Raw genomic sequence first — 27,189 nt, forward strand, 5'->3', positions numbered from 1 at the left:
GCCAAAGGCTTCTTGCGTGGAGATCTCTGGTGTGCGCTCCCCATCCCTCCAGGGAGGCGTCCCGTCATCACTGTCTCCTGAGGTGCCGGGGTCTAGGAGTCCATATCCGCCGCCAGATGCGCGCGGGTGTCCCACCACCGGATCGCTTGGCCGAAGGACTCGTTGAGCGAGATCCTGTCTTCGAAGCTGCCCGCCGCCTCATCTGGCGAAAACCGGTCTCAGCAATGTCCGTGGCCACCGTTATGGTGTGGTCCGACACCACCTCTCCTTCCTTATAGGATCTCTAGGGCCCCAGCCCTCTTGTCGTCCGGGAGAAAGTCCAGCAGGGGATCGATCTTAAACCACAGCTCCTTGTCGTAGCGGGCCACAGTCGCGAGGGCGTTGGCCGCTTTGATCGTCGTCGCCGCCGATGAGATGACCTGCCGTCCCATGGCGTCCAGTTTCTTCCCCTCGCCGTCCAGCGTGGAGGTTGAAGTTGAAGCAGTCGCCCCCGCCGCTTTCTTCTTGCGGAGACGACCGAATACCGTGTCGGCTGCGCCCTAAGGCACAAGGGGCAGAATCCGGGACCTGGTACTTCCTCTCGTACCGGTCTCTCTTGGCAGGAGTCATGGACTGGTTCTTCAGGAGCGACAGCCCCTCGTCCCAAATGTCATCGAGCAAAGGAATCGAGAGGACCGTCTTCCTCTTGGCCTCACGCCGTGGATAGAGGAAACCTTCCTTCTTCTGTTCCTCAGGGCAGAGCTGGAAGAGCTCGGATGCCCTGCCTATCATGGTGTGGAAGGAGCCAATTTCGTCGGGTGGGGAGGCCCGAGGAGTTGGTGATGGAAGGCCCATCCCGCCGTCACCACCATCGTCATCCGTCCCCGTCGTGGCAGTCTCTGTTCCGTGTCATCCCTCGGATCAGGAGAAGGAGAGGAAGGCTGCGAAGGCCATGCAGGCTGGAAGGGCGGGGGGTGGGGAGGGGATGAATTCTCTGCTTGCTTGGAGGGCGTCCCGACGGTCCAGGCTCCGCTGGATCATCCAGTGGGGGTAAGGGCAACCTCGTCCTTATCTCCGTACACAAGGCCTGGATCGCAATCAAGATCGCTCCTGAGTTCTCTTGTGGCCCAGGTACCGGCTGCGACGGGAGCGACGGCTGGGGAGTAATCCTCCGTCTCCACGTGCTCCTCGTCGGCACCACCGTCGCTTTCTTAGTCCGCCTCATCGGGATCCCTCCCATGGGACCGGACCTCCTCGAACTTCTTGTTCAGGATCTTCGCAACTCCAGCCAGCTCCTCCTCAGAGGCTGTATCTGTGTCTGAGGTGGCCACTGCCCCCCCCCCACACTTTCCACCTGGGGTTTGACGGGGGTCTTATTGATGGGCTGAAAAGAGGATTCCCTCCGTGGTGGCAGGGAAACTCTAGGCCCGAGGTCGCCTCCACAGGCTTCGCCAGGGCCGCCGCGACTCCCTCGATGGAGGCTGTAGCCCGGTGAATCGAGGCCTTCACGACTTTGGGCGTGCCTGAGGCCTTGCCCTTGGGGGGAGGGTCACCGCCTCGCTCCCCCTCGGCTGTTGCCGTCGGGATCAATCAGGGCTTCTCCCAAAGCTTACCCAGTTTCTCAGATTTCCTCTTCTTCCCCGAGCCAGAGCATTGGCTCGTGGTTGATGGCGTCGGTGAAAGTGCGCCCTGCCTGGCAGCCGAGGAGCCCGACCGATCGGTGCTCCCGGTGCCAGCGGACTCGCAGCGCTTTACCTTTTGTTGGGCCCCCGTCACCGGAGCGCCCTTAAAGGACTTAGAAGACCGCTCGGGCGACTTCTTGTCACCGACTGCTGGGCTCTTACCTTCCAGCCAGTTGGTGAGGCGGATCCGCCGATCCCTCATAGTCCGCTCCGACATGTTCTTGCAAAACGCACAGTCCTTCTCCACGTGAGTTTTGTCTTTGTGAAGGCAATAGAGGCATCTGGAATGCTCATCCTCCTTGAATACATTCTGCAATCCGCATCCAGGGAAGCTCCTGAACAGCTTGAATCCGGGCGTCGTGTTTCCTTTGTCCTGGGCCATGTCCACGCGGGGTAGGCCTCAAAGATCTTCCAGAATCCTCCGCGAAGAGAAACAGACGAGAACTTTGCCCTTGAGGGGCGTAGAAAATTCTGAAACGGGTTCCCGTTGATCAGAAGTAGAAACGGTGGAGCTTGAGGCTCGATTGACCGAAAAAATGAGATTAAACTCTTTGAAAACAAAATTGCAAAACACAGTAAAAGCTCGAGAGCTATAACACGAGGGCTGGCTCCCAACACTTGAACGTGCTGTAAAAATCTGAAGATGGCTGCCAGAGGAGGGGCTTAGGTAGCGGGCAGTCATTGGCTGGGGGCAGTATGACCCAGAGACCAGTGATTGGTTATTAGGAGAAGGAACAAGTTACTTACCTGTAACTGTTGTTCTCCAGCATGGGTCTGGCATGGATTCACATGCTCATGAATATTCCCCGTCGTCAGGCTGGGAATCCTCGGTAAAGAAAAAACCAGTATCAGTTTCGTTTCTGATCTGTCTTTCGTAGTAGTAACCAATCACTGGTCTCTGCGTCATACTGACCACAGCCAATGACTGCCCTCTACCTAAGCCCCGCCTCTGGCAGCCATCTTCAGATTTGGAAGCACGTGAAGTGGCAGTATGACCAAGTGAAGAGCCGCAGAGGGGTAGGCGGGAGGGTTCGCATGTGAATCCATGCCAGACCCATGCTGGAGAACAACAGTTACAGGTAAGTAACTTGTTCCTTCTCCAGCATGGGGTCTGGCATGGATTCACATGCTCATGAATAAAGAATACATAGCAGTACACACATGCACAACCACGGGAGGTGGCAAAGGCTCAACATTAAGCATCACATAAACTCAACATTAAGCATCTTACCTCCTCACCAGGCTCACCTCAGGCGAACAGGTTGCGCAGCACTGCTTGGCCGACCCTGGACTCCTCCCTGGAATCCCGGTCGACGCAGTAGAATTTCGTGAAGGTGTGCGTCGACCTCCACGTAGCAGCCCTGCATATGTCCAGCAGGGGCACACCAGATAGGAACGCCGTGGTAGCTGCGATCGCTCTGGTGGAATGGGCTCTCGGACGGCCAGGCAGCGGTCGGTTTGCCAACCGGTGACAGCACATGATACAGCCGGAGAGCCATCTGGAGATGGAAGCCTTCGAGAGAGCCTTCCCCTGATTGACAGGTCCAAAGTTCACAAAGAGTTGTGACGTCTTCCGAAAACCCTTTGTGCGGTCCACGTAGAACTTCAGCGCTCTAGCTACATCCAGCGAGTGCAAAGTCCTCTCAGCCGGCGACGAAGGCGACGGGAAAAACACAGGTAACACCAAGGGTTCGTTGAGATGGAAGTCCGACGGTACCTTGGGCATGAAGGAGGGGTGCGTCCTGAGCACTACCCTCGTGTCGTGGAAAGTCAAGTACGGGGCCTTGCAGGAAAGGGCCTGGATCTCTCCCACTCGTCGTGCGGAGGTGATGGCCACAAGAAAAGCTGTTTTCCACGATAGAAACTTCAACGGGGCCGAGTGCAGAGGCTCGAACGGAGGTCCCATGAGCTTGGTCAGCACCACGTTGAGCTCCCACGCCGGGGCCGGAGCCTTCACCGGCGGGAACGATCTGAACAGTCCCTTCATGAACTCTTTCACCAGACGATGAGACCACAAGGACGTCCGGCCCGTGGTTCTGGTGTATCGGGAGATCGCAGCAAGATGAATCTTGATGGACGCGTGTGCCAGACCAGCTTTGGCCAGCGTCAGCAGGTACGGCAGTACTTGGGGAGCCGTAATCCGTAGAGGGTTAATCTTCTGTGCGTGGCACCAGACAGAGAACCTCTTCCACTGGTGTCCGTAGCATTTAAGAGTCGAGGACGCCCTGGCCTTTGCAAGAACCTCTCTGCAATCGGCCGGTATGTCGTATCCTCCAAACTCTAGCGCTGCAGGAGCCAGGCCTGCAAGTTCAGCGACTTCGGGTCGTGGTGGAGGATGGCGCCTCCTTCCCTGGAGAGTAGATCCGCGTCCGCCGGCAGCTTGATCGGCGGGGACGCTGACAAGTCCAGAAGGTCCGGGAACCATATCTGCCTCGGCCACGCAGGTGCGATGAGGATCATCCTGCACCGTGACCTCTTGAGCTGGTTGATGAGCCGGATTAGCAGAGGCAAGGGAGGGAACGCGTAGAGGAACAGGCCCTCCCAGGGGAACGAGAAAGCATCGCCCATGCTCCTCGTCTGGGGAAACCTGCTGGCGAACCTCCGGCACTTGGTGTTCGTCGCCGTCGCGAACAGGTCGATCTGGGGTGTGCCCCACCGTCGGAAGAGGCGATCCACCAGATCCTGCCGTAGCTCCCACTCGTGGCACGAGCGCAGCTCCCTGCTGAGTGAGTCGGCGATGGTGTTTTTTATCCCTGCCAGATGAAACGGCACCAGAAAAATCCCTTGGGCGACGGCCCAATGCCACAGGTCCTGCGCCTCCTTGGACAGCGCCAGGGACCTGGTTCCGCCCTGTTTCCTGATGTAAAACATGGTGGTGGTGTTGTCGGTGAAGATCCTCACCACCTTGCCCTTGAGGGACGGAAGGAAGGACCTGAGGGCCCAAAACACTGCACGGAGCTCCAGGACGTTGATATGTAGGGACTTCTCCGTCGGGAGCCAGAGTCCCCTTGCGTGCAGATTTTCGGTGTGCGCTCCCCACCCTTCCAGGGAGGCATCCGTGGTCACAGTCTCCTGGTGGGCTGGGGTCTGCAAGTCCATGCCCGCCGTCAGATGCGCGCGGGTGCCCCACCACCGTATCGCTCGTCGGAAACTCTCGTCGAGCTTGATCCTTTCCTCGAAGCTGCCCGTCGTCTGGATCCAGCGCGCATCCAGGAATTCTTGCAACGGGCGCATCCGGAGCCTGCACATGGGAATGAGGTAGATGCAGGAAGACATCATCCCGAGGAGGGACTTGATGGACCTCACTTTGGCCGCGTCGGCCACCAACATCCGTTGCACCTTGCCCAAGATGGTCCTGGTCCTCTCCTCCGACGGGGAGGCCAGAAGGGACACTGTGTCGAGCCTCGCTCCCAGAAACATGCGACTTGCGCGGGCACCAGGTGGGATTTGGCGTAGTTCACGGAGAATCCCAGGTCCGTGAGGAGTTGGACGGTCCTTGCCGTGTGGACCACGGCGAGCTCCCTCGTCTTGGCGCGGATGAGCCAGTCGTCCAGGTAGGGGTAGACGTGAATCCCCTCGCGGCGCAGCTGCGCCGCCACCGGTGCAAGGCACTTGGTGAATACCCTGGGTGCCGACCGTAGTCCGAAGGGAAGGGCTTTGAACTGGCAATGACGCCCTTGGACCACGAATCTGAGGAATTTGCGGTGCCCCTTTAGGATGGGGATGTGGAAGTAGGCATCCTCCAAATCCAACGACGATAGGAAGTCTCCTTCCTCCAGCTGACCCAGGACGTGCTGGAGGGTGACCATCCGGAACTTCTGCGCCTTGATGAACTTGTTCAGACGTCGCAGGTCTAGGATGGGGCGCCATCCTCCCGTCTTCTTCTTCACGAGGAAGTATCTCGAGTAGACTCCGGAGCCCCGAAGCCTCTTTGGGACGAGTTCGATGGCGCCCTTTCTGAGCATCGCCTTTACCTCCAGGAGAAGTTGAGGGACGTGAAGTTCTTTCCTGGCCACGGGGGGGACGCGCGGGCACCTTCTTTGAAACTCGAGCGCGTGGCCCCGGGCCAGGGCGTCCAGCACCCAACGGTCGGTGGAGATGGACTCCCACACGCTGACGAAGCCCGCCAGCCGGCCTCCCACCGGGTGCTTCGGTGGGGGCCCGACCCCACGGCCGGTTCAATCCTGCTTGGACGCGGCCTTGCCGCCCTGACCTCCTTGGCGACGACGGCGGGGTCCGCTAGACTTGCCTCGTCCTCTGTAGGCCTCTTGCGACGACGAGCGGGCCGCTTGACGGTAGGAAGCGAAACCGCCGCCGGAACCTTTGGAGGCGCCCTTGCCTCCGCCGCTCCGAAAGGGCGTCCGTCGTTGCAGGACTCCAAGGGCCCGGGCCGTCTCCGTATCCGCCTTGATGGCCTGAAGGGAATCGTCCACTGTCTTCCCAAACAGGTTGTTCCCGTCGAAGGGCATGTCCAGGACTCTGGTCTGGACGTCCTGCCGGAAGTCCGTAGCTTTGAGCCATCCACGACGTCGAAGGCAAACGCCGTTGCCCAGCTGGCGGAACCCAGTGTCGGCGATGTCCGTCGCCACGGTGATGGCGTGGTCCGAGGCCACCTCACCTTCCTGCAGGATCTCAAGGGCCTCCGCCCTCTTGTCGTCCGGCAGAAAATCCAGCAGGGGAGCCATCTTGTACCAGAGCTCCCTGTCGTAGCGGGCCACGATAGCCAAGGCGTTGGCCGCTTTAATCGTCGTCGCTGCCGACGAGATGACTCTACGCCCCATAGTATCCAATTTCTTTCCCTCGCCGTCCGGCGGGGAAGTCGATGTGGAGGCCGCACCCCCCCCCCCCGCTTTCTTCCTGGCTGCCGCGGAGACGACGGAGTCCGGGGTAGGCTGCGCCCGGAGGCATAGGGGGGCCGTGTCCGAGACCCGGTACTTTTTCTCGTACCGGTCTCTTCTAGCTGGCGTCGTGGAAGGGTTCTTGAGGAGGGAAAGGCCCTCATCCCAAATGTCGTCCAACAGAGGCACTGCGAGGACCGTCTTCCTCTTGGCCTCGCGCCGCTGATAAAGGAAGCCTTCCTTTTTCTTCTCCTCAGGGCAGAGTTGGAAAAGCTCGGAAGCCCTGGAGATCATGGAGTGGAAAGATCCGATCTCGTCGGGCGGAGAGGCCCTGGTGGGAGGCGACGACGGAAAATCCTCGTCGTATGCCTCGTCGTCCGTACCCGTCGCTGCCGTGTCAGTCCCCGTATCATCCCCTCGGGTGGACGGGGAGGAGGGCTGGAAGGGGCGCGACGGTTGAAAAGGAGGTGGTGGATGGATCCTTCTTTTCTTGGTAGGGGGAACACCAGAAGGTCCCGGTTCTGGATCCCCCGACGGGAGAGGTTCCTCCGTCGGTAACGGTAGCCTCGTCCTTATCTCGGAGCATAAGGACTGTATGGCCAACAAAATGGCCGCCGAGTTGTCTTGCGGCGCTGGCAGAGGGGAATCCGACGGGCGAGCAGGGGCCCCGTCGGTATCCTCGACGATGTCGTCGTCGTCACCTGCGTCGGGGTCCATTCCGACGGGCTGGCCTTCTTCCACGCCTAGGCCGTGGCTTAAGACCTCGATCAGCTCCTCTTCTGAGGTTGAGGCCGACTCTACGACGACGCCCTGCCCCCCCTTCTTCTTCCCCACGGGGGGTTTCACGGGGGTCCTATCGATGGGCACAAAGGAAGACTCCCTCCGAGGAGGCAGGGAGATTCTGGGCCCTGAGGTCGCCACCACTGGTGCAGCCACCACAGGCTGAGCCAGGGCCGCCGCGACCGTTTCGATAGAGGGCTTGGTCGGATGGATCAAGGCCTTCACCACCTTAGGTGCGCTCACCGCCTTATCCTTGAGGGAGGGGGCACTGCCACGCTCCTCCTCTGCCTTAGAGCTCGACCGGGGCCTCTCCAGGAGCTTCGCCGGGTGCTCGGCCTTCCTCTTACCCGACCCAGAGCGTTGGCTCGTGGTTGATGGTGCCGGGGAGGGTGCGCCCTGCCTGGCGCCCGTAGAGCCCGACCGTTCGGCGCTCCCGGTGCCAGCGGACTCGCGGTGCTTGGCCTTATGTTGGGCCCCCGTCGCCGGGGCGCCCTCAAAGGTCTTAGAAGACCGCTCGGATTTCTTCTTCTTCTCGCCAGACGGGCTCTTACCCTCCAGCCAGTTGGCGAGACGTTGATGGCGGTCCTTCATGGTCCGTTCCGACATGTTGCCGCAAAACGCACAGTCCTTCTCCACATGCGTCTTGTCCTCATGAAGGCAGTAAAGGCAGAAAGAGTGTTCGTCCTCCTTGAAGACGTTCTGCAGCTGGCATCCAGGGCAGACCCTGAACAGCTTTCCGGGCGTCGAGCTTCCCTTCTCCTGGGCCATCTCCGAGACCGGGCCTGAGAAGCTTTTGGAGTCCTCCGAAGTGTAGCTCGACGAAATCTTCACCCTTGAAGGGCACAGATGAATCCGACACGGGTCCCCGTTGATCGGATGTAGAATCGGTGGAGCTTGAGGCTCTTTTGACCGAAAGAATCGAAGTTTTTTGTAAAAAGCGCGAAAAAATAGCACTAACGCTCGAGAGCAATAGCACGAGGATCCCAACACATGAACGTGCGGTAAAAATCTGAAGATGGCTGCCAGAGGCGGGGCTTAGGTAGAGGGCAGTCATTGGCTGTGGTCAGTATGACGCAGAGACCAGTGATTGGTTACTACTACGAAAGACAGATCAGAAACGAAACTGATACTGGTTTTTTCTTTACCGAGGATTCCCAGCCTGACGACGGGGAATATTCATGAGCATGTGAATCCATGCCAGACCCCATGCTGGATGTTAGGGAGAATTCTCATTTCATGGCTAATTTCCCGTACCTAAAGAGTCCCCCAGCAGCTTTGCTGGATTTGAAGGGTTTGTTTCTGTTTACCTGTTAAGAGTGAGACTCTTTTTCCCACTCTTAGGCATTTTTGCCATGTGTGTTCTAGGCTATTTTTGTGTTTAATGCTTATGGATCTTCTCAACCCCATAGGAACCATCTTTATTCACATGTGTTACACAGCACCCTCCGTGCAGTGACACAGGGGTGTCGTAGTGGGCCCCAAACATAGACTCCACACCCTGGGACTGACTACCATCTCCCAGGGCAGGTAAAGTCCCCATTTACTTCACTAGTCAAATCCTATGAACTAAACCAGTACAACCCATCTTACTATGGAGGTACTGGAAGGGGTTAATAGTTTTTCCCCTATGTTAATTTTCGAGAGTGTACCCTACAGTACCTCTCTCAAAGGTCTCTGGCTGGTGGCAGTGGTTACTACCATAAATATTCGACCGTGAATATTTCTCTATGGGATTTTCCCATTGTTCGAGGCTACCACTTTTTCTGACAGCCTCTAACATACCACCGGTGCATTTTAATATTAACTTTGCTCCTGTAGGTTTTATTTGCCAGAACTTTAATATAACTTCTTTTTCGTGTCTTTCTCTACAATCCTAACCCAGGTCGGGGGTCCTTTCTTTGTCCGTTTGGCAGGCTTCTGCCCAGAAGCCCTCCTTCCGGCGCCACGGAGTCTGGATGGGTCCATTGTGTGGGAGGGGGAGTAGGACCCCAGCACAGGATTGCCTCAGCAACCCATGTCGCACTCTATCCTGATAGGCTGGAGGGTCTCCCGCCAAGATAACCACTCCACTGTGTGAGTGACAGCTAGGCTGTATGAATGGGAATCTTTTTGCATAAAAGCAGGGTCCTGAGGACTGGATGAGCAAGACGTCGCCACTGGAACTAGGAAGCCGAAGAGGAGAGAAGCCAAAGACATCTGCATCAACTGAACCACCAGTGAAGCCCTGCTGCAGCGTCTCACCACTTTTCTTCACACGAGAGAAGATCTTCACCTGCAAGAGCCTTCTTCCCATGAGCTGGTGGGGCCAACCAGTTTGCCAATCACCTTCCTGGACCTGCCTTGGTCGAATCTCCCGTACCCTGTACTCGGAGGCCGGATAGCCAGGCACCAGTCTACCAGGACCACGATTTAAAGGAGCGTACCTTTTATTCGTCAGGCAGCACTGCGGCTGGTTTCATCCCTGGGTAGTGCAGTAACTCGAACCTTTCTCCACGACGAGAGCATCTCTTCCTCCGCTGGATCACCCGAACTGCAGGAACTACCAGGAACAACCGCCACCGCAGGACCCACTTCTTCATTTTAGGGTACATTGTTCCTCCAGGCCGCCCTTTCTTCGCGGTAGTGCTAAAGGTGTTTTAAATCCTTTACCTACCTGTTGGGTTTGCTGCCCCTCTCTCTTAACATTGTCTTTTCAACCTTTGCAACCACCTTTTCAAATATCGTAAACCAAAGACTTGACTGCAGCTAGAAGAACATTTTGCTCCATGGCCCTTGCCCTGTACCACTAACCTTGGCACAGGCCTACTGACTCTGGTCACATTTGTTAGACCTGCTTTCTCGAGATTGATTCTCCTTTCGAACTGTGTGGTTCACCCCTTTCTTATAACTACTCTTTCTTCCCACTGCATAATCATTGTGACATGCCATTTTGCTCAGTTTTCATTTTAAGTATTGCTTACACTGATGCACTGTTTTGCTGAACTGGTTCACAACTGATGGGGAGTGTTGCTAGGGTGTATAAGAGCCTATTTCTGAATACCGTGTGCTTTCGCTCCCTTGTGAGGAATTGTTAGAGGATCTGGTTCACTTGGTGTACAATTCATATAGGGAGTGTGTATATTTTTCCTTGACTTAATTTAACTTGCTTGATACTTGTGATACATTTGTTTTATTAGAAGTGTATAAAATAAATATATATCTACTTATTAACTACAAAGCTTTGGTCAGTGTTTTCTTATTCCATAGTCTAGTGGGCCTAATGTGTAAACCCTGAATACTGCTCATCTCCCTCTTGAGATACGTCTGACTGCTCAGCCACATCTACCAACTAAACCTTTGTGGTACAGACCGATACCAAAGGGGATTTATTGCTCTCACCTGTAGTTTTAATCTGGTGTAGTGCTCCCTAAGGGAACTGCACTGGATTCTGCCTAACACTGGAGAACAATGTGTGTCTAAACACCAGTGACAGAAGTGGACCCATTTGCTCCTGTACTGAGCCCGTGTGGAGGGTTTTCACGCTGCGTAGATGATGTGCATATTCTCCTCCGATAGGTTGAACTGTGCTAGCAACCTGACTTCAGGAACAAGGCCGCCAAGCTGAGATTGTGAGGAGGGATGCCACACCAGTTTGTTCTGGTACATGAGATTGGACATGTCCGGCAACTGGATTGGAGGGAAGACTGCAGCATCTTTAGCTCAGAGAACCAGATCCTGGCTGGCCGCCAGGGTGTTATAAATATCAGCATGTAGTCGAGGGCATTCCATAGCTTCAGCAAAGCCAGATATCCCTTCGACCGCCGACATCCCTTCGAGCAAATCTTTAGAGCATCGCTGAGGGACCCTACACTCAGCCCCTCTCTGGAGGAATCCAATTTAAGCTTCCTGTTTGAGTGTTGTAAACAAGTCTACGCTCAGGGTCCCGCACTGGGAAAATATCTGGGACAGAACTTTTAATTCCCAATTGTGGTTTGCCAGAGATTGGCAACTGAGGGAGTTGGCACCCATGTTCTCCTGAACAGGAATATGCACTGCATGCAATCAAATTCTTTTTTGCACTGCCCATTCCCAAATCTGAACGCAGATGTCCACTAGAGGCACAGATTTGGTCCCACCTTGCTTGTTCACGTAGAACACTGACTGACCTGCTGTCATGATTGACACCATTTTGTTGGAGATGCTGGACTGGAAGGCCTTCAAGGACAGAAATATTGATAGAAGTTAGAGGTAGTTGATGTGATGTTCCCTATACAAGGGTGACCACAGGTCGAACCCCTCCAAGTGACCTAGCGTCCCTCCCCAGCTGAGCAGTGAAGAGTTTGTAGTCAGCGTTACCTGTGAACGGGGCTTGATAAATGGAGTTTCCCAACGAAAGATTGTTGAAATTTGACCAACATTGGAGAGCAGTCGTCATTTCCAGAGACCCTCGAATTAATTGAGAGTCTGGTCTGTTGCTTGAAGCCAGCTTTACCCAAGTGTCAACTGTGTACCTTTAACCTCGTTAGAGGGAGGGCTAAGACGCAGGATGCCATTAAGCCCAGACGCCTCTGGAACCACCATGCAGAAGTGTGGGTGGAACTCAGAAATAGGGAACATGTATGTACTTTGTCCCTCATACTGTAGTCCGTTAGAAAGACCTTTGCACTGATTGTGTTCCATCAAAAACCCAAGAAAATCAGGTCCCGCAAGACCGTCACTTCCTCCAGTTCAAGGCCAATCACATCCTGAAAAGAAGATATATGATATGGCATTTATAACGTGCCTATACACAAGTGTTTCAAGATGCGACGAGACAAGGGAAGAAAAACAGAGGGAAGACAGACAACGATCTTACTAGGCCAGGTGACATTGAGATTGCGCAAGTGCAGGGGAAGGGGAAAAGTGCAGTACATGAGATCAACAGTAAAAATAAATAGAATAAATAAAAATCAATAAGTAAAAGGTGCGAGCAGCTGGTGGCAAATGCAGACATCAGGTGTCAAGTGCAGGTAGTGGACTGTAGGGATACAGAAAGAGTCCACAAGGGCAGGAGTTGCCAAGGAGGCAGTGCAGGTGTGCAACTGGCAGAGGAGGGGACCTGGACTCGAGATCAGAGGGTGGCCAGGCGACCAGTGCAGTTGCAGTTTCAGCCAGGAGTTCAGAAGGGGAGACCTGGAGAGAAAGCAGAAACAAAGAGGAAGGTTTTGAGGTGCTTCCAGAACCGGAGATGGTTCTCCTCAAGTTTCAGGGAGGCTGTTCCAGAGGGAGGCCCTGGCCGAAGACAGATCTACCACCAACTCGTTGCTTGGAGAAGCCACTGACCATGGGAAGCAGCTGTAGGAGGATAGTGACTGAGGAGCCAGTTGTCCAGATATGGCTAGACATGGACTCCCTGAAGCCTGAGCAACGCTGCCATCACAGCCATCATCCCCAATGAAGGCTGCGTAACCATCTAACCTAATGGCGGAACAATGTGTCGCCCAAAAGAAAAGACCAGACTCTCCAACAGTAGCTATAGCAGAGCAGTGCAGCTTAACTTTAGGAGGAATGAAGGTTGGCAGGGGGGTAAAATGAATCCCAGCAGACCCCACAAAAGAATACACCACACTGGTATACTGGAAAACATACAATATCGGAAGGCCACATGTAAAAGAAAATGGGAAAAGTAAGAACTCTGGTTCCACAAAACACATACCAGAGCATAGTGTAAATAAAAATATAGTAAATGGCTAGTAAAGATCTAACTCGCTCCTTAACCTAAAATGTGTCCAGACGCCTGGCAGGTATAATGATTAGGATTGGTAATTTATAATGCGCTTAATACCCGGAGGTTTCTAAGCGCAGACCCGGGGATCGAACCTGTGTTGCTCCACATCCTCTTGCTTCCAAGGGTGCAACATTTGCACTTGCCACTAGCCATTGGCAAATGATATCAGACTCTTGGTGAATAAGAAATGGTGTGCTGTGACTATGTATAGAATTGAGTAGCAGACAAAATGAGAAGGGAGCCTCATCAATGTACCTCCTAAGCTTTCATTGGAGGGGGTGAGCAGGTCACAACTGATTGGTGGGTGCAGAAATTGAAAGGGATAGCAGGGAATCCCATAACAGAATGTTTCAACAGTAACTGAGCAGGTTAGGTATCTGTTGCTGAGATGTTATGTTTATATATTCCTGTAAATCATATGGCCTTTTTTCCCCCATTGCTGCTGCAAAAAGAGCAGTAAAATGTGGTGTTTCGACTAGGGCTGGATACGGCTCCCTCGCATCACTAGGTGTGGGAACGTCTAGCACCATAACAAAAATCAAAAACCGGCACATATTAATATAGGTACAGTAAGTGTACATATCAAAGTGAAATACGCAAATTTTATTCAATAGACCTTTCCCCTTAGAAGTGCACCAGAAAAAAAAAGAGCATTGGCTTTTAAAATCAACACTAGAAAACGGCCTGAGAGGGGAGATTTTCAAATAACTACTCTTGCAAATTGTAAAAGATGCACACCTTTTAATCCCAACAATCTATAGTGAAATATTCCCAGGAAAACGAAATCCCAATAAGAGGCATGCGTTTAGATGTTACTTTTATGTGCTCTTGTGGGTAAGCTGGGTGAAAACCTTGTAGCCAAACACTTGCGCAAGTTTGCCAGACTCAAAAATACCCAAGCGGGGTAGCGGCCACCCTCTGAAAAAAGTGCGCCCACCCGCATGTATCCTCTACTTATGCCCTCAAAAAACAACACCTGGCCACAATGAGGGAAAATAACATCTCCAGGATTGCAACCTCTGGGAATATATAAATGATGCTTGCTTGCTTATCGTTTGGCTTTGAACAGTACTCGGTTTTTATAAATATGACTTAGAAAGTACACAAACCATAGTAAGGTATTCACACCAATATATAAAATCATTATATAAACATGTTAGGCAAAAATGTTCAATTATGGCATTATGCCCCTCTTCTTGAATGGGAGACTACAAATAGCAGAATGCAATTCAGCAGAAGGCAAACCATGGCATCTGAGTTTTGAAAATGCACTTTCAAGGCAACAGACTGTTGTGAGAAAGGGTTACTTATCCGTTTATGTTTCAATGTTTGACAAATACAGACTTTATATATGGTGTGATGAAAATATTACATACTACAAAAAATAAACTTTTTGGTGTGTTAAATCTGAACATCTGAAAATAAAGTAGTTTAAAATTGCTCTGGGATATATTTTAAGTGGCCTAGAGGAGGGTTTACATTTAGGCAGTTAACTGGTGCTTTGTGTGTGCTCTTAGAACAAAAAAATACCCTTAGCACTTAACACAGAAATGCCTTGCCCAAAACAACGGTCGCTTAAATGTGCCATGATGTGTAAATCGCTGCTGCTTGAAAAGCTAGGCTGGATCAAAATAAGTGATTAGCAGTATTTATGGGGCCTGCAGCATCTGATGGGCCGCTGGGAGGGGGTATTTGTCTTAAGAGCATAACAATGGCTTGGGAGATGACACTGTGGCCTCGCTCGGGAAAAGCGCAAATCGTGCAAGGAAGCAGCACAGCCCCTCCTAGTGTGACCTTCTATAGTCGAGGCAGGCACTGGTACATAAGCCCACTCCCGACCCCCCCAGAGAGCGGGGCCTTGAGCCACTGGGCACACTGCACATACCTCAGGCCGGCTCTGGTCAGTATAGCCAGAGGAGGGCCTGAAAATACAGCAACAGCAGGAAACCGATAACATCCTTGAGCAGGTAAGCAGACATGCTCATCTTCCAACAGTTCAGAAGCATTGAGCTCAGGAATGGGGTTTCCCCTATATATTAAATCACTCACAAGGGCTGGTTTCCGCCAGCCCACCAATCCCATTAGGGGATTTAAAAAAAAAAAAAAGGTTTTGGTGGCTAGCAACTCAAGTTGGCTTAAAAAAGCTAAACATTCAGGCCCAACCCCACAGGAAGTGTAGTGGCCTACCCAGTGCCAGGAACATGTCTAAATCATTCCAAGCCACCACACACGCTGCCATCTTGGACTTGCAAGGAGCCCACATGGGCAGTGGGGCCATTTTACACCCTGCCTTGTGGTGGCCCTGAACAAAGTAATCACCAAAAACAAAATGTCTGTGAGAAGGACTTAAAAATCCCAGTAAGAGCCTAATGGTTACCTTAAAGATACATTGGGCTACTAATGCAGGAAAAAAAAAAACGTTTTCTACCCCTCCCAAGCCCCACCGGTCAAACCAAAATGAAATATTAGCTGCCACCAGCACACCCCTTAAAACCAATGTACGGGTGACAAAATCATCCTGGGGCAAACATGGGGTGCATGAGAGGCACCCCTGGGACTGGGCACCTTCTGTGTGACCCTGACCATATACCTGAAGTAAAAATAAAGAGATGTACTAGCAGGAGGACTTGAGCACAAGTCCCTCTGACGACCAAAATAAATTAGTGTGAACCTCTTTCTTATTTAAATAAAAGATAGCTGTGTAAAAGATGGCTGTGTAAAAGATCGCTGTGTTGCCATCTGTTAAAATGGATTGCCGGATTCAGCCCTGTGGACATATTACGAGGCCTATGTATTCTGGTGAACAGAAAAATACATTAATATCTAACGATCAAGGTATTTTAATAGGGCAGTAAGGCTTATACTTGGGAGAGTTGTCAGCACCTTGACTGGACTAGATTTGTGGAACCCTTGAGAGCCTTTGGAAGCAATACCCTCAATAACCTAAAGGATAGGCCCGACCGCCTAGCATAGAAACACGGTGGTGCAGATCCCCTAAGGCGGGAGTGCTACGGGACACATCCCCTGGTGACTGGATGCAGGAGCTGTACGATGGAAAGGCAACAAATAGGTTAATGCAAAAATCAAGGCATGGCGATTGAGAGTAAGAGAGGGAGTCAGGATATCACCTTGCAATCTGTATTAACACTCCTGAAATCTTGCATGATACAAACTCTCCAGGAGTGGAGGGGTGGGGGTGTAGGGAAGTGGCGCTAAATAACTAGACTAATGACCTAATCAAGGAAGTAGCAGGCAGCTATACTGTAGGTCTGTCCTAGCATGGCAGTGGTAAATGATCATTGCAAGTACAGCATCTTGCTCCTCTTCTACCTTTTTATATCTGTAGACCCGAGTAAATGAGGCAAAATCAGAGCACTGGGCACGTCCAGCAGATTAGTGGAAAGTACCTCAACACAATGGCGCTCTGAGAATGCATAGAGGAAAGGACCTACACTGGCTGTGCCCTGCCAGCTCCGGCCGCTTGCTTGGCTTGCATGCCTTTCCACGCCAGGAAGGTTGAAGGGACGTCAGTCTCCAAGGGCATCTACAGACCATGAGCAAGGGCCTTGGAGAGGCCCGATTAGGGACCGACTGCACGGTAACCCTAACAAGAGTGTAGGAGTGTTGAACGGTTCAGTTAATCACACACAGAGCACTCTGAATAATATTTTAAGTTCGGCAGAATGCATAAAAATACAGTATTATTAGGTCTTAAACTCTGATTAATTAATTAAAACCACAGGAAAGTAAACTACTAAACATATATTTACATATATGCTTTGGCTAGAGAGCACCAGCACTTCACTTCTCAACAGTTCGATACATTTGATTGAACACCAATATAGTACAGGATGTGAAGAAAACAAAAGTAATAAACAAGTGATTCAGAGAGCAGAAAACAATATACAACCTTAAAAAATAAAGCCCTATACTTAAAATCTCCTTCCCTTGCTAAAGGAGATGGGGGGCCTAGTACCCCAACAGTCACAAGTCTTATAGTTCACCCTTTGCAAGGAGGCAGGAGTCATAGGAAGGTTGAACAAGTGTTGGCAAAGCCAAGAGGTGGGTCTAAGTGCCTCAAGTAGTGAAGAAGAAAGCACACCAAGTTCTCAGGATACTTGCCAAAAATCAACTACCTTAAGGGAAGTGTTGGTGGGCTCCTTAGCCAGAACTCAACTTATCGCAATGAGGAAAGGGAGAGGTTGGGTTAGGCCTACGCCTCCATTAAACATTGTTGCGATAGGGTTTAGAAACAGGTATGCAACTCACCCACATACTCTGATTCTGTCAAACCACTTCTGAGGCTTATGAATCCGCTGGGTCCACTTACTTAATGTCTGGATTTCTTTTGAGGGGCTGCAGGGGTCACTAGTACAGAGGCCACTTTCAGCATCAGGATTTATGTCTGGCTAGTCATCTGTTCCACGTTCTGGTGAGTATTAATGGCACTGGATAGCTGGATGACCCTGACATGTTCATGAGTGGACAACCATGATGCTGAGGACCTTAGAGGACCCCAGGACACAGTGCAGGCCAGGGACCACGATTAACTGGCAGAAGACAACCCTCATGGATGAGACAAAGAAGTTAATCCTGCAAGGCCACTCTTCATACTGGACAGTTGCAACTACAGAGGACAGCCTCTTGTCTCACTAGTCTAAAGTCTAGAGTTCCACGTCCAAACTCGGGGCCGCGATCAATGCAGTGAGGTAGCCCAGGCAGGAGCTGGGCAGTCCACATGGTGGTCCATGGGACATCTCTAAAGGGTTCCAATGGCAGGATCCTCTGCCGTCCAGACTGGTTGTTAACACAGGCCCAGGGATTGAAGCACTGAGTAAGGCCTTCTGTAGATCAGACCAAGGAGCATGGCTTCACCAGGATGATTTGTAATTTATATTCGGCAAAGCATACATCACCCAACCAAAGTTGGTACTCCTTTAATAACCTCAGGAGGATGAAATACGGAGTTGGCTTTGCTAGGATTTAAGCAGATCGCAGCAGTGAATACTCAACCCACTATCTACACAACCATCCCATGCTGGTAAAGGTAAGGCAATGCTGGTTGGCTGCAATGACAATCCACAGGTCTTTAGCAGGATTCTCCTCTTCAAAGGGAATTTGGCTCAGAATTGGAGACTGGCGGCAGCCCTTTTATCTGAAATGTGACCTGAAGTCACCCCAAACCCCACCCAAAGTAAGGATATGCACCTGTTAAACTGGTTGGGGCTGCCTGAGACCCTCCTCATATGGCCAGGGGAAGGCAGGTGCTCTCTGATCCCGACCCTAGTGGGCGTGTACTCCAGAAGGATCATATTGGTTGGGGTGAAATCATACCAGGAAGACTGGGAGGAACCCCCTTGATAACTGTCCCCGTAACCCCTTCCTTTTTATGGTCTTTTGCCAAATTAAAGTGGAAAAACTTAACTTTGATAAAGTGAATTACATGTCCCAGAATCCCATAGTGACAGACGAAGAAAAGGACTGAAGAGGCAAGTAGCAGTAGAGGCCAGGCAATCAGGCCTAACAGCCTTTGCCAGGGTCAGGCAAATACCAACAACAGCCTGCACCGAAGATCAATTGCCCCACCTAAAACGCATAAAAGGCTGCAGCAAGAAAGAGCTGGGAGAGGAGCAGGAGCTGGAAGGGCAGTGGTAGTAGTAGAAGAGCACGAGGCTGGCAGTTCATGAGTAAGTGTGTTCAGTGGAAGGACACTGGGACATGGAGGGAGCCGATTTAGTCTGCAAGTTCTGAGAGGGTCCTGTGTTCACAAATCTGGCCTAGCAGTGGCTACACAGAGAGATGTGCTAAAAGTGAGTCCTTCCCAGGGTTGCCTAGTGGCTGTAATTGCATAGCTGTGCTGAAGCCAGAGGCCTGTAGCAAGAAGCAAGATGAGGGACAGAGGAGCGCAGTAGACTCCAAGTTGGCGTGGCAGGACCGGAGATGCAGTACTGGAGACACATGTGATGTGCAGGGGTGTGAATCCCAAGTGTGCCCAGAGTCTTGGACGAAGTCGGGAAGTGGAAGCAGCCCGTAGACGCAGTGTTCCTGAAACGGGCGAGTGAGGATTGGCTTTCATGTTCACTTTTAAACTCTTGCTGGTACTGTAACCAGCTCTAAAGTGGCTTGTGTAGGAAAAGAAGCAAACCAAACTTGTTTGTTGTTGTGGAAGCTGACCTTTCACAATGGAAATGTATCGAGCGCACCTGTGATAAAAGCTATAGTGCTAGCGTATGGGAAAAGCCTTTGATTTCCCATTGTTACACGATACTTGAGTAGTCGTGTGTCTCCAATTAAGAGTAACATTTTGGAAAGGCTCCGAAATCTTGAGAACGGACTTTCAGACTTTGTTGCAAGTGCGTACAACATCAAAGGAAGATCGCGTGTGACCAATTTTGATTCCCAACCAGAAAAAGGAAGTGTCTCTATGTTAAGGCGTGGGAATACAGACTTAGACACTTGAAGTTAAAAATATACTGTAAAGAGTGGTCGCGTATACCTACAAAGTCGTCTTTCTTTGAAGCCCGAACATGTTAACTATAAGAACGAACATTCTTTAAAAGTAGAAGGGTTCCCAGCAACACTGCCTATAAGGAGCTTTGTGCTGCAAAAGTAAAATACAGTTGCCTTAGAAAAAAGAGAAATGAAGGAAAGTAGACTCCATAGGACAGGTAAAACACAACAGATTTCCAAAAGACAGAGCCCATAAGAATGAATGAGTGGAAAAGGCTCCACTCATTCAGGATGCAAGGAAAAGGGTCCAGAAGTCCAGCAAAAGGTGCTGGGGGTCTCATTAGGAGAGGGTTTGAAGCATAACAATGATACATCTCCCCAACACCTGCTACCACTCCTCCCTCCCCCTCCACAGTCCATGCGTCAGTAGTGGCTTTAGGCCCTAATTTTGGATTAGACTATCAGTAGACATAAGGAGTAATTTAAATATTGATTGCTTCACCATCAGCCACTTCTGGTATCAGCAGGTATTCTTGCCTCATGTGTTACTGTTGGCACACCAAATGCATTCATGCACAATAAGGTCAAGTTAATCGCAAGAACCACCTCCACCCAAAAGGTATAACCGTTTTCTTTAAATGAAGGGTTACCCTAGTATATCCCTCCAACCCACAAAGACAATTTGAACGTGGGCCTCACAGATGCTCCCATTGTCATTCCCTTTGCTGTAAAAGGCATACTGGGACCATATAAAGGGCCAGACTAGGGCCTCAAAGTTCCTGGTCCAAGGCCCACAATTGTGGGAACTAACTCCACCTGCGTTCTGCTCAATAACGAGCTTCAAAAGTCTGCTTTTCTTTTAGCAGCTTTCTGTGCACTCTCTCGTAAGTGGGGCTATTTGCACAAGCCTCTGGTAAGAAACATGTAATCATCTTCCAAATTGCGTAAGTCCTGGCTGTTAACGCAGTAACAGCTGTTGCACTGTTTTTTCTTGGTGTGATGTAAGATTCTTGTGTAAGGCTGTGTGCAATGATGGTCTTGTGTGTATATTTATATTATTTTTGTTTATTTTACTGTTTTCTAGGTATGCACCTAACCGCTCAAGAGATAACAGAACACCACTAAACAAACAAAATAACCTTTTTGAAGTACTGGTCCATTTACTTGTTCAGTGCCACTCCAGTGCACCACTTTCCTTTGTGTATGTACTGAAGGTGAAGATGTGGTGCATGGTTTTTCTTATGGTATGCAGTGCACTTCTAGCTTAGGAGGGTCACTAATGTCCCTTTTCCTTTAAGCATGACAAATCTATTACAAAGTTTTTCTCTTGGTGAACAGTGCCAGTTTAGTGGCTGGCTGGGTTCAGTGGATACAAGTTTGTATGTTTCCACTTGCATGTAGCATGCATCTGAGCCAACTGCCTTACTGCCAATGTGATTCCATTCATTCCAAGAGTTCAATATGAATCTAACATTTGGCTGTTAAGAAGGTCCAAGCTAATTACCTGAAAGTCTTGTTCTCCAGCATGTGTCTCACATGGATTCACATGCTATGAACATTCCCTGTTGTCAGGCTGGGAATCCCCGGTAATATAAAGCAGTATGGCTTTAAGCTAAAATACAGATAGTCTCTTACATAGGCCTATTACTGTTGTTTTGGGTCATAATGCCCTAGCCAATGACCCAGGTCCTCCTTATCTCCACTCCTGATGGCTATCTTCAGATTTGGTCCCACACGGAAAGTGGGAGTAGGAACCAAAAAGAGCCAGAGAGGGGAAGGAGGGAGGGTTTTCACATGAATCCACAGAAGACCCATGCTGGGGAACTTCTAGGTAGGTAACTTGGATCTTCTCCAGCATGGGGTCTTACATGGATTCACATACTATGAATACGATTACACAGCAGTTCACTTACACAAGCACATGAAGTGGCAAGGCTCAACTGAAGAAATACACTTCCCTCTGAAACAGACCCACCTTATGCAAATAGATTGCGAAGCACTGCTTGGCAGGCACAAGACTCCTCCCTGGAATCCCTGTCGAGACAGTATAACCTTGTGAAGGTGTGAGTAGACCTCCACGTAGGAACACCGGAGAAAAATGCATTAGTTGAAGCAATGGCTCTGGTGAAATGGGCTCTCGATCGGCCTGGCAATGGTCTGTTGGCCAACTGATGGCAATGCATGATACAGCCGGAGAACCACCTGGAGATGGAAGCCTTTAGTAGGGCCTTGCCATGCCCCACAGGTCCTAAATTGACAAAAAGCTGAGAAGTCTTTCGAAAATCTTTAGTGCGCGCCACAGAATTTGAAGGAACGTAACACGTCCATTGAGTGCAAGGACTTTTCAGCAGGCGTAGAAGGGTTTGCGAAGAAGACTGCTAAGACCATAGGTTTGTTTAAATGAGTCAGATAGGACCTTAGGCATAAAGGACATAGTTTGTAGAACCACCTTGGATTTGTAAATACAAATATGGAGGATTGTCAACATGCCTGGCCGAGGCGATTGCCACTAGGAAGGCGGTCTTCCACGAGAGAAACTTCAATGATGCTGATGCATCAGCTTAAACGAAATACCCATCAGTTTGGACAGGACCACATTCAACGCTTGCGCCGAGACAGGAGCCTTCACTGGGGGAGGGGGAACGTTCTGAATAGGCCCTTGAGGAACTCCTTTACAAGCCTGAGATGACAGGGAGAGCTTGCCAGGCGCCCAGATATGTCAAGATATTGCGGCTAAAAGCACCTAGATGGATGCATGGGCAAGGCCAGCCTTTGCTAGCAAGAGAAGGTAAGGCAGAAGTTGCAGTGCTGCGATGCGCTGTGGAGAGATCTGTGACTGACACCACACCATAAAGGGCTTCCACTTGTGTGTGTAGCATACAAGTGTAGACGGGGCCCTGTCCTTGCCCAGAATATTCTGGCATTCCAACAGCAGTCAGAAATGACCAAATTCTAAGGCTGCAGGAGCCAGGCGGCCGACACGTTAAGGGACGCCGTGCAGGATCGCCCCTTCATCCCGGGATAGCAGGCCCAGAAAAGGAGGCCGCTTGATGGCCGGAACCACTGACAGATGAAGGTGGTCCTGTTACCAGATCTGTCTGCGCCACAGCGGTGCAATGAGGATCATCTTGCAGCAGGATAGTTTGAATGGGTTGATCACACATGGCAGCGAAATCTGTGGGAATGCATAAAGGAACAGCCCTTCCCACTTAAACGAGGTGTCCCCCAAACTCCTTACTTGGGGATACCTGTTGGCAAACTGCTGGCAATTAGAATTGTCTGCTATTGAACACAGGTCGATCTGAGGCTGGACCCACTCTCCAAACATCCAAGAGGCTTGTGCCTGCTGGAGCTCACACTCACGGCAGGACTGCAGCTCCATGCTTAGAGAGTCCACAATGGTGTTCTGAACGTCTGCCAGGTGGAATTGGACTACAAACATCCTGTGAGCAATGGCCCAGCACCACAGATTCTGCGCCTCCAGAGAGAGGACAGGGGACCGGACCTTAGTGACTCTGGCCGACGACGGCCAAAGGGCTTTCCTCCAGGAATAGAGTCTCTTGGGACGGTACCATGCAAGATTTTGGATAGTTCATAGAGAATCCCAGAGAGGTGAAAGTGCGTGCCGTCTCTGCTACATGTTGCGCTGCCAGGGCATGAGAACGGGACCGGACCAGCCAATCGCCCAGGTAGGGGTAGACATAACTCCCTTGCGGCAAAGGAATGGCACCACCGGGCCAAGCACTTGGTGAAATCCCTTGGGGCTGATTTTAGGCTGAAGGGCAGTGCATAAAACTGGGCAACGAAACTCTGGAATTTCCACTTAAGATGAATGGGAGTGTGGAAATATGAGTCTTCCAGATCTAGCATCGATGGGAAATCTCCCTCTTCGAGCTGGCTGAGCACGTGAAGTAATTGACCATCAGGATGGTTCTCCACCCGCCTGACTTCTTGCGAACCAGAAAGTATCTGGAGTATACTCCGGAGCCCCAGAGGCTCAGAGGGACAGGTTCTATGGCTCCTTTTTTCAGGATAGCCTGAGCGTCCTTGAGGAGTTGGGCGCCGTACTGCTCTTGTCTTGGTACAGGGGTAATGTGAGGGTATTTGTCCTGGAATTCCAGATTGTGACCTTGCTCGATGTTGAGCACCCATTTGTTTGTGGAGATGTTGCGCCACTTGTCAACAAATTGTGATAGCCAGTCTCCCAACAAGGTGCTGAAGTGAGGGCTTGGGACCTTGCCCTGGTCAGGCTCCCTTTGGTGTCTGTGACCTGGCAGCTTCGGGACGACGCTGGTCTCCCCCCACCCCCTGTAGGCATGGGAACGGCCTCTGTATGCTTCCTGCATAGTGGAGCAGGAGGACTGGCGGTAGGACATGCTGTGAGAACCTTCGATGTTCAAGAGACCTTCCACCTGGAGGAGTTAAAGGACTGCTTCCTCTGCAGAAGTGAGCCTATAGAGCATGCAGTCTTCTGCTTTGATGGCTAGAAAAGATTCATGGCATGCCGACAACCCTGGCTTGCAAATCCTGCCTGAAGTTAGTGGCCCTAAGACAACCTTGGTGGCGTAGGGCAGTATTTCTCATTTGTCTGAAGGCTGGAGTCGGCTATGTATAGGGGCGACAGTGGTCGTATGGTCTGATGCCACTTCGCCCTCATGAAAAATGGCCATGGCCTCTCCATTTTTTGTCACCAGACAGAGAATGGGGCACAACTTGTACCAGAGCTCCCTGTCGTAACGTGCAAGGATAGCTAGGGTGTATCCAGCTTTGACCGAAGACGCTGCAGTGGTAGCAATGCTTTCCCTCTTGGTTAGGCATACAGAGCAAGGGGATGTTGGGTTCAAATAACTCTTCCTCGCAGAAGCTGAGACAATGGAGTCTGGTGTTGGATGGCCTCTGAGGCATTTAGGGGCCGTGTCCAGGACCCTATATATTCAGCCTCTTTTTTTGGAGCAGAGTAAGGATTCCTCATCACCACTAATCAGTCTTCTCCAGGCAACATCTAGTAGCGGCACCACAACCACAGACTTTCTGCAAGATTCAGTGTTGGAACAGGAATCCCCTCAGTTTTTTCTTCTGGCACCAGGTGGAAGAGCTTAGCAGCCCAGGAGATCAATGCCTAGAAAGATCCAACCACATCTGGAGGGGAGTCTCTAGATGGCAAATCTACATCCGGCTGCTACCAGTTTGCTGGGATGTAGTCCTCAAACTCATCCGTTCCCAGAGTAACATCCGTATCAGGGTTGGTATCCGTACATGTGTCAGTTCCAGTCAGGTTCGGTTCCACTACAACAGGGGAATGCAGAGCAGGTGGCTGCTGTGGGACCACAGGCACTGGGAGAGGTGACACCGGAAAGGGCAGAGGAGGCCTTGGTGTACTGGTGAAAGTAGACAGGCCAGGAACCACTGGAGTCGCATGTCGTAAGCGCTGCTGAATCTCTGAACAAAGTGTAGGGAGTTGCCAAAATGTCAAAGGAGACAACCCTCGGAGCTGGAGGCATCAGAATTGGAGCATTGAGGACAGGGACTTGTAGGGCGGGCCGGATGAATTGGTTGCGGAGCTCGCTGAGGGTCGAGGCCATCATGCCCCTCTTGTGGTTGTGGTCATACATCGTCTGGAAATTTTTCCTCCTCTTCTTCCAAAATTGTGGAAGGCTGAATCCCAGGTGTAGGTGTTAATGCCCTGGGAGGCTTCACAGGGGATGTGGCCTGCAGATGAGCGGGATTTGGCAGAAAAAGGAGTGGTGGTGGTAACTCCCTGTCCCTGCTGGAACCTCTTGGGAAGGTGGCTAACACAGTCGCACCTGGAGAGGGTAGTGACGGCGACACAGACCGGGGTGGACAGAGGCCTTGCAGGCATTGGTTCTCTGGAAGCAGCCGTTGTTACTGTAGAGACAGTGACCGCTGTAGTCAACAAGTCCATTTACTGGACAAAAGCTGGCTCCGCCGGCTTGGCGTACAGTGTTGATGGAGAAGTCTTGGATGACTGTCTTGGGGTTGACTGGGATTTTGACGAATAATGTTTCGTCGACAGAGTGGTCGATGGCAAGGAGTGGACGATCTCTGCTCTCGTGAAGACGCCGCCCCCTTCGTGGTGGTCGTAGGTCCAGGCGACAGACGATGCAGCGCTCGCCGACAAAGAAATCGTAGCGTTCGATTTTGTTTTGTATTTTGTTTTGGTACCTTCTCAATGGAAGAGTCGTCAAAAAGACCTCAACCTCTTGCCTATGGAATACGCTCTTTGGGCCTGCTAACCCTAGAAGAGGCATGACTGCGTACCGATGCAGTCAGAGGTCTTACCTTCCTCAAGGCTTGCCACCAACCTCTGATGGCGATCCTTTCTCGTCTTTGGGGAGAAGGACTGGCAGATGGGACATCCTTCAATAACATGATCTGGGTGCAGACAATAGATGCACTTCGGATGGCGGTCCTTCTGGCTGCATCTTGAGCAGGCCCGAAGAGGCACCACTTCTCAGCCTTCGACATGGCGCGTGCAGTACGGACAAAAACGCAGCTTCCAGCTTTGTATGAACTGGAGATCCGACAGAAGGCAGGCGCTCTCTACTGGCAATGGGTCCCTGCTGCAGACAGGTCACAACGGTACCGGAAAAAATAAATAAAAGATGAACTTTGATCAAAAATAGGCAACAAACTTGAGAAAGTCGAGGAGCGAAACTCAGACTCCCAACACGAAAACATGCTGTAAAAATCTGTAGATGGCCACCAGGAGTGGAGTGAAGGAGCACCTATATCATTGACTGGGGCAGTAAGAACCAAAATGACAGTAATAGGCTATGTAAGCGACAAGCCGTTTTTTTTAGCTTAAAGTTATACTTCTTTATATCACCGAGGATTCCCAGCCTGATGGGGAAAAATCATAGCATGTGAATTCATGTAAGGTGCCATGCTGGAAAACAATATTCACCTGGTCTGGTGTAGGCCCACCCTGAAGCAATTGGGTGCACAGCAGGGCTTATAAAACAGTTCCCTCAGAACAGTCTGCTGGCTCAGTTCCTTCAACTTTGGGTGAGCAGATGGAAAGCAACAGCACATTGCCCTACCATTAACCCACATCAAAGAATAGTTCACAAAGAGCGTACTCGCATATGAACAAAACAATCACAGCCATAATATAATAGCACACCAAGCAATGGAGCACCAGTCTAGAAATCACGATTCCCAGGAACCCCAGGTTTGGTGTAGGACATATGCAAACTCAGAAGGAATACCTGTTGGACACAGAGCTCCTTGCTTCCTACAAGTGAAATCTGGATAAAGTGTGGCAAGCAGCCACCTTGAAAAAAGTGTTTTCCCGTGAACCCTTTGCAAAGCACCAGGGGCTTGGCATGGCCACATGCTGCAGCGAGACTTGCACACAAAGAGCAATGGAATGTACAGTACTTTTGGATGGATTAAAGCAGACTTACTCAGGCTCTTTGATCCATAATAATCGTCACTTAAACCCGGGAAGTCCTGATTTCACAGACAGCAAGGAGAGAGCGAGGAGAGGGAGAGAGACCAAGAGAGAAAGACAGGGGAGGAAAAGAATACAGAGCAACATGAGCATTAGTGGAAGGAGTGCAGAAGTCACTTCAAGAGCTGGAACAGAAGCTTCCCAAATCAGTACGGAAAACACCCAGGGAAAGGCTAGACCCACAGACATTCTTTCATCAGACAGAGACTTCTAACACATGATTTCAGAGGTTATCTTTTC

The 27,189-nt window shown here is 51.0% G+C and overlaps 1 protein-coding gene across 12 annotated transcripts in view; it reads right to left on the reverse strand.

The window, feature by feature from the left end:
- The window catches only part of DLG3 (discs large MAGUK scaffold protein 3), a 2,111,742-nt gene that overhangs the window by 212,501 nt on the left and 1,872,052 nt on the right, over positions 1–27,189 (reverse strand). For 6 of the 12 annotated variants that reach the window (XM_069612439.1, XM_069612441.1, XM_069612436.1 and 3 more), the window contains one exon: positions 26,903–26,948. The exons of the other annotated variants lie outside the window; for them this stretch is intronic. In XM_069612439.1, the coding sequence (XP_069468540.1) occupies positions 26,903–26,948 (46 nt within the window). The remainder of the gene's footprint in view (positions 1–26,902; positions 26,949–27,189) is intronic. 12 annotated transcript variants of the gene reach the window in all.

The sequence above is a fragment of the Ambystoma mexicanum genome, chromosome 5p (genome assembly GCF_040938575.1).
Source record: "Ambystoma mexicanum isolate Mex_15411 chromosome 5p, UKY_AmexF1_1, whole genome shotgun sequence".
Taxonomy (NCBI): Eukaryota; Metazoa; Chordata; class Amphibia; order Caudata; family Ambystomatidae; genus Ambystoma; species Ambystoma mexicanum.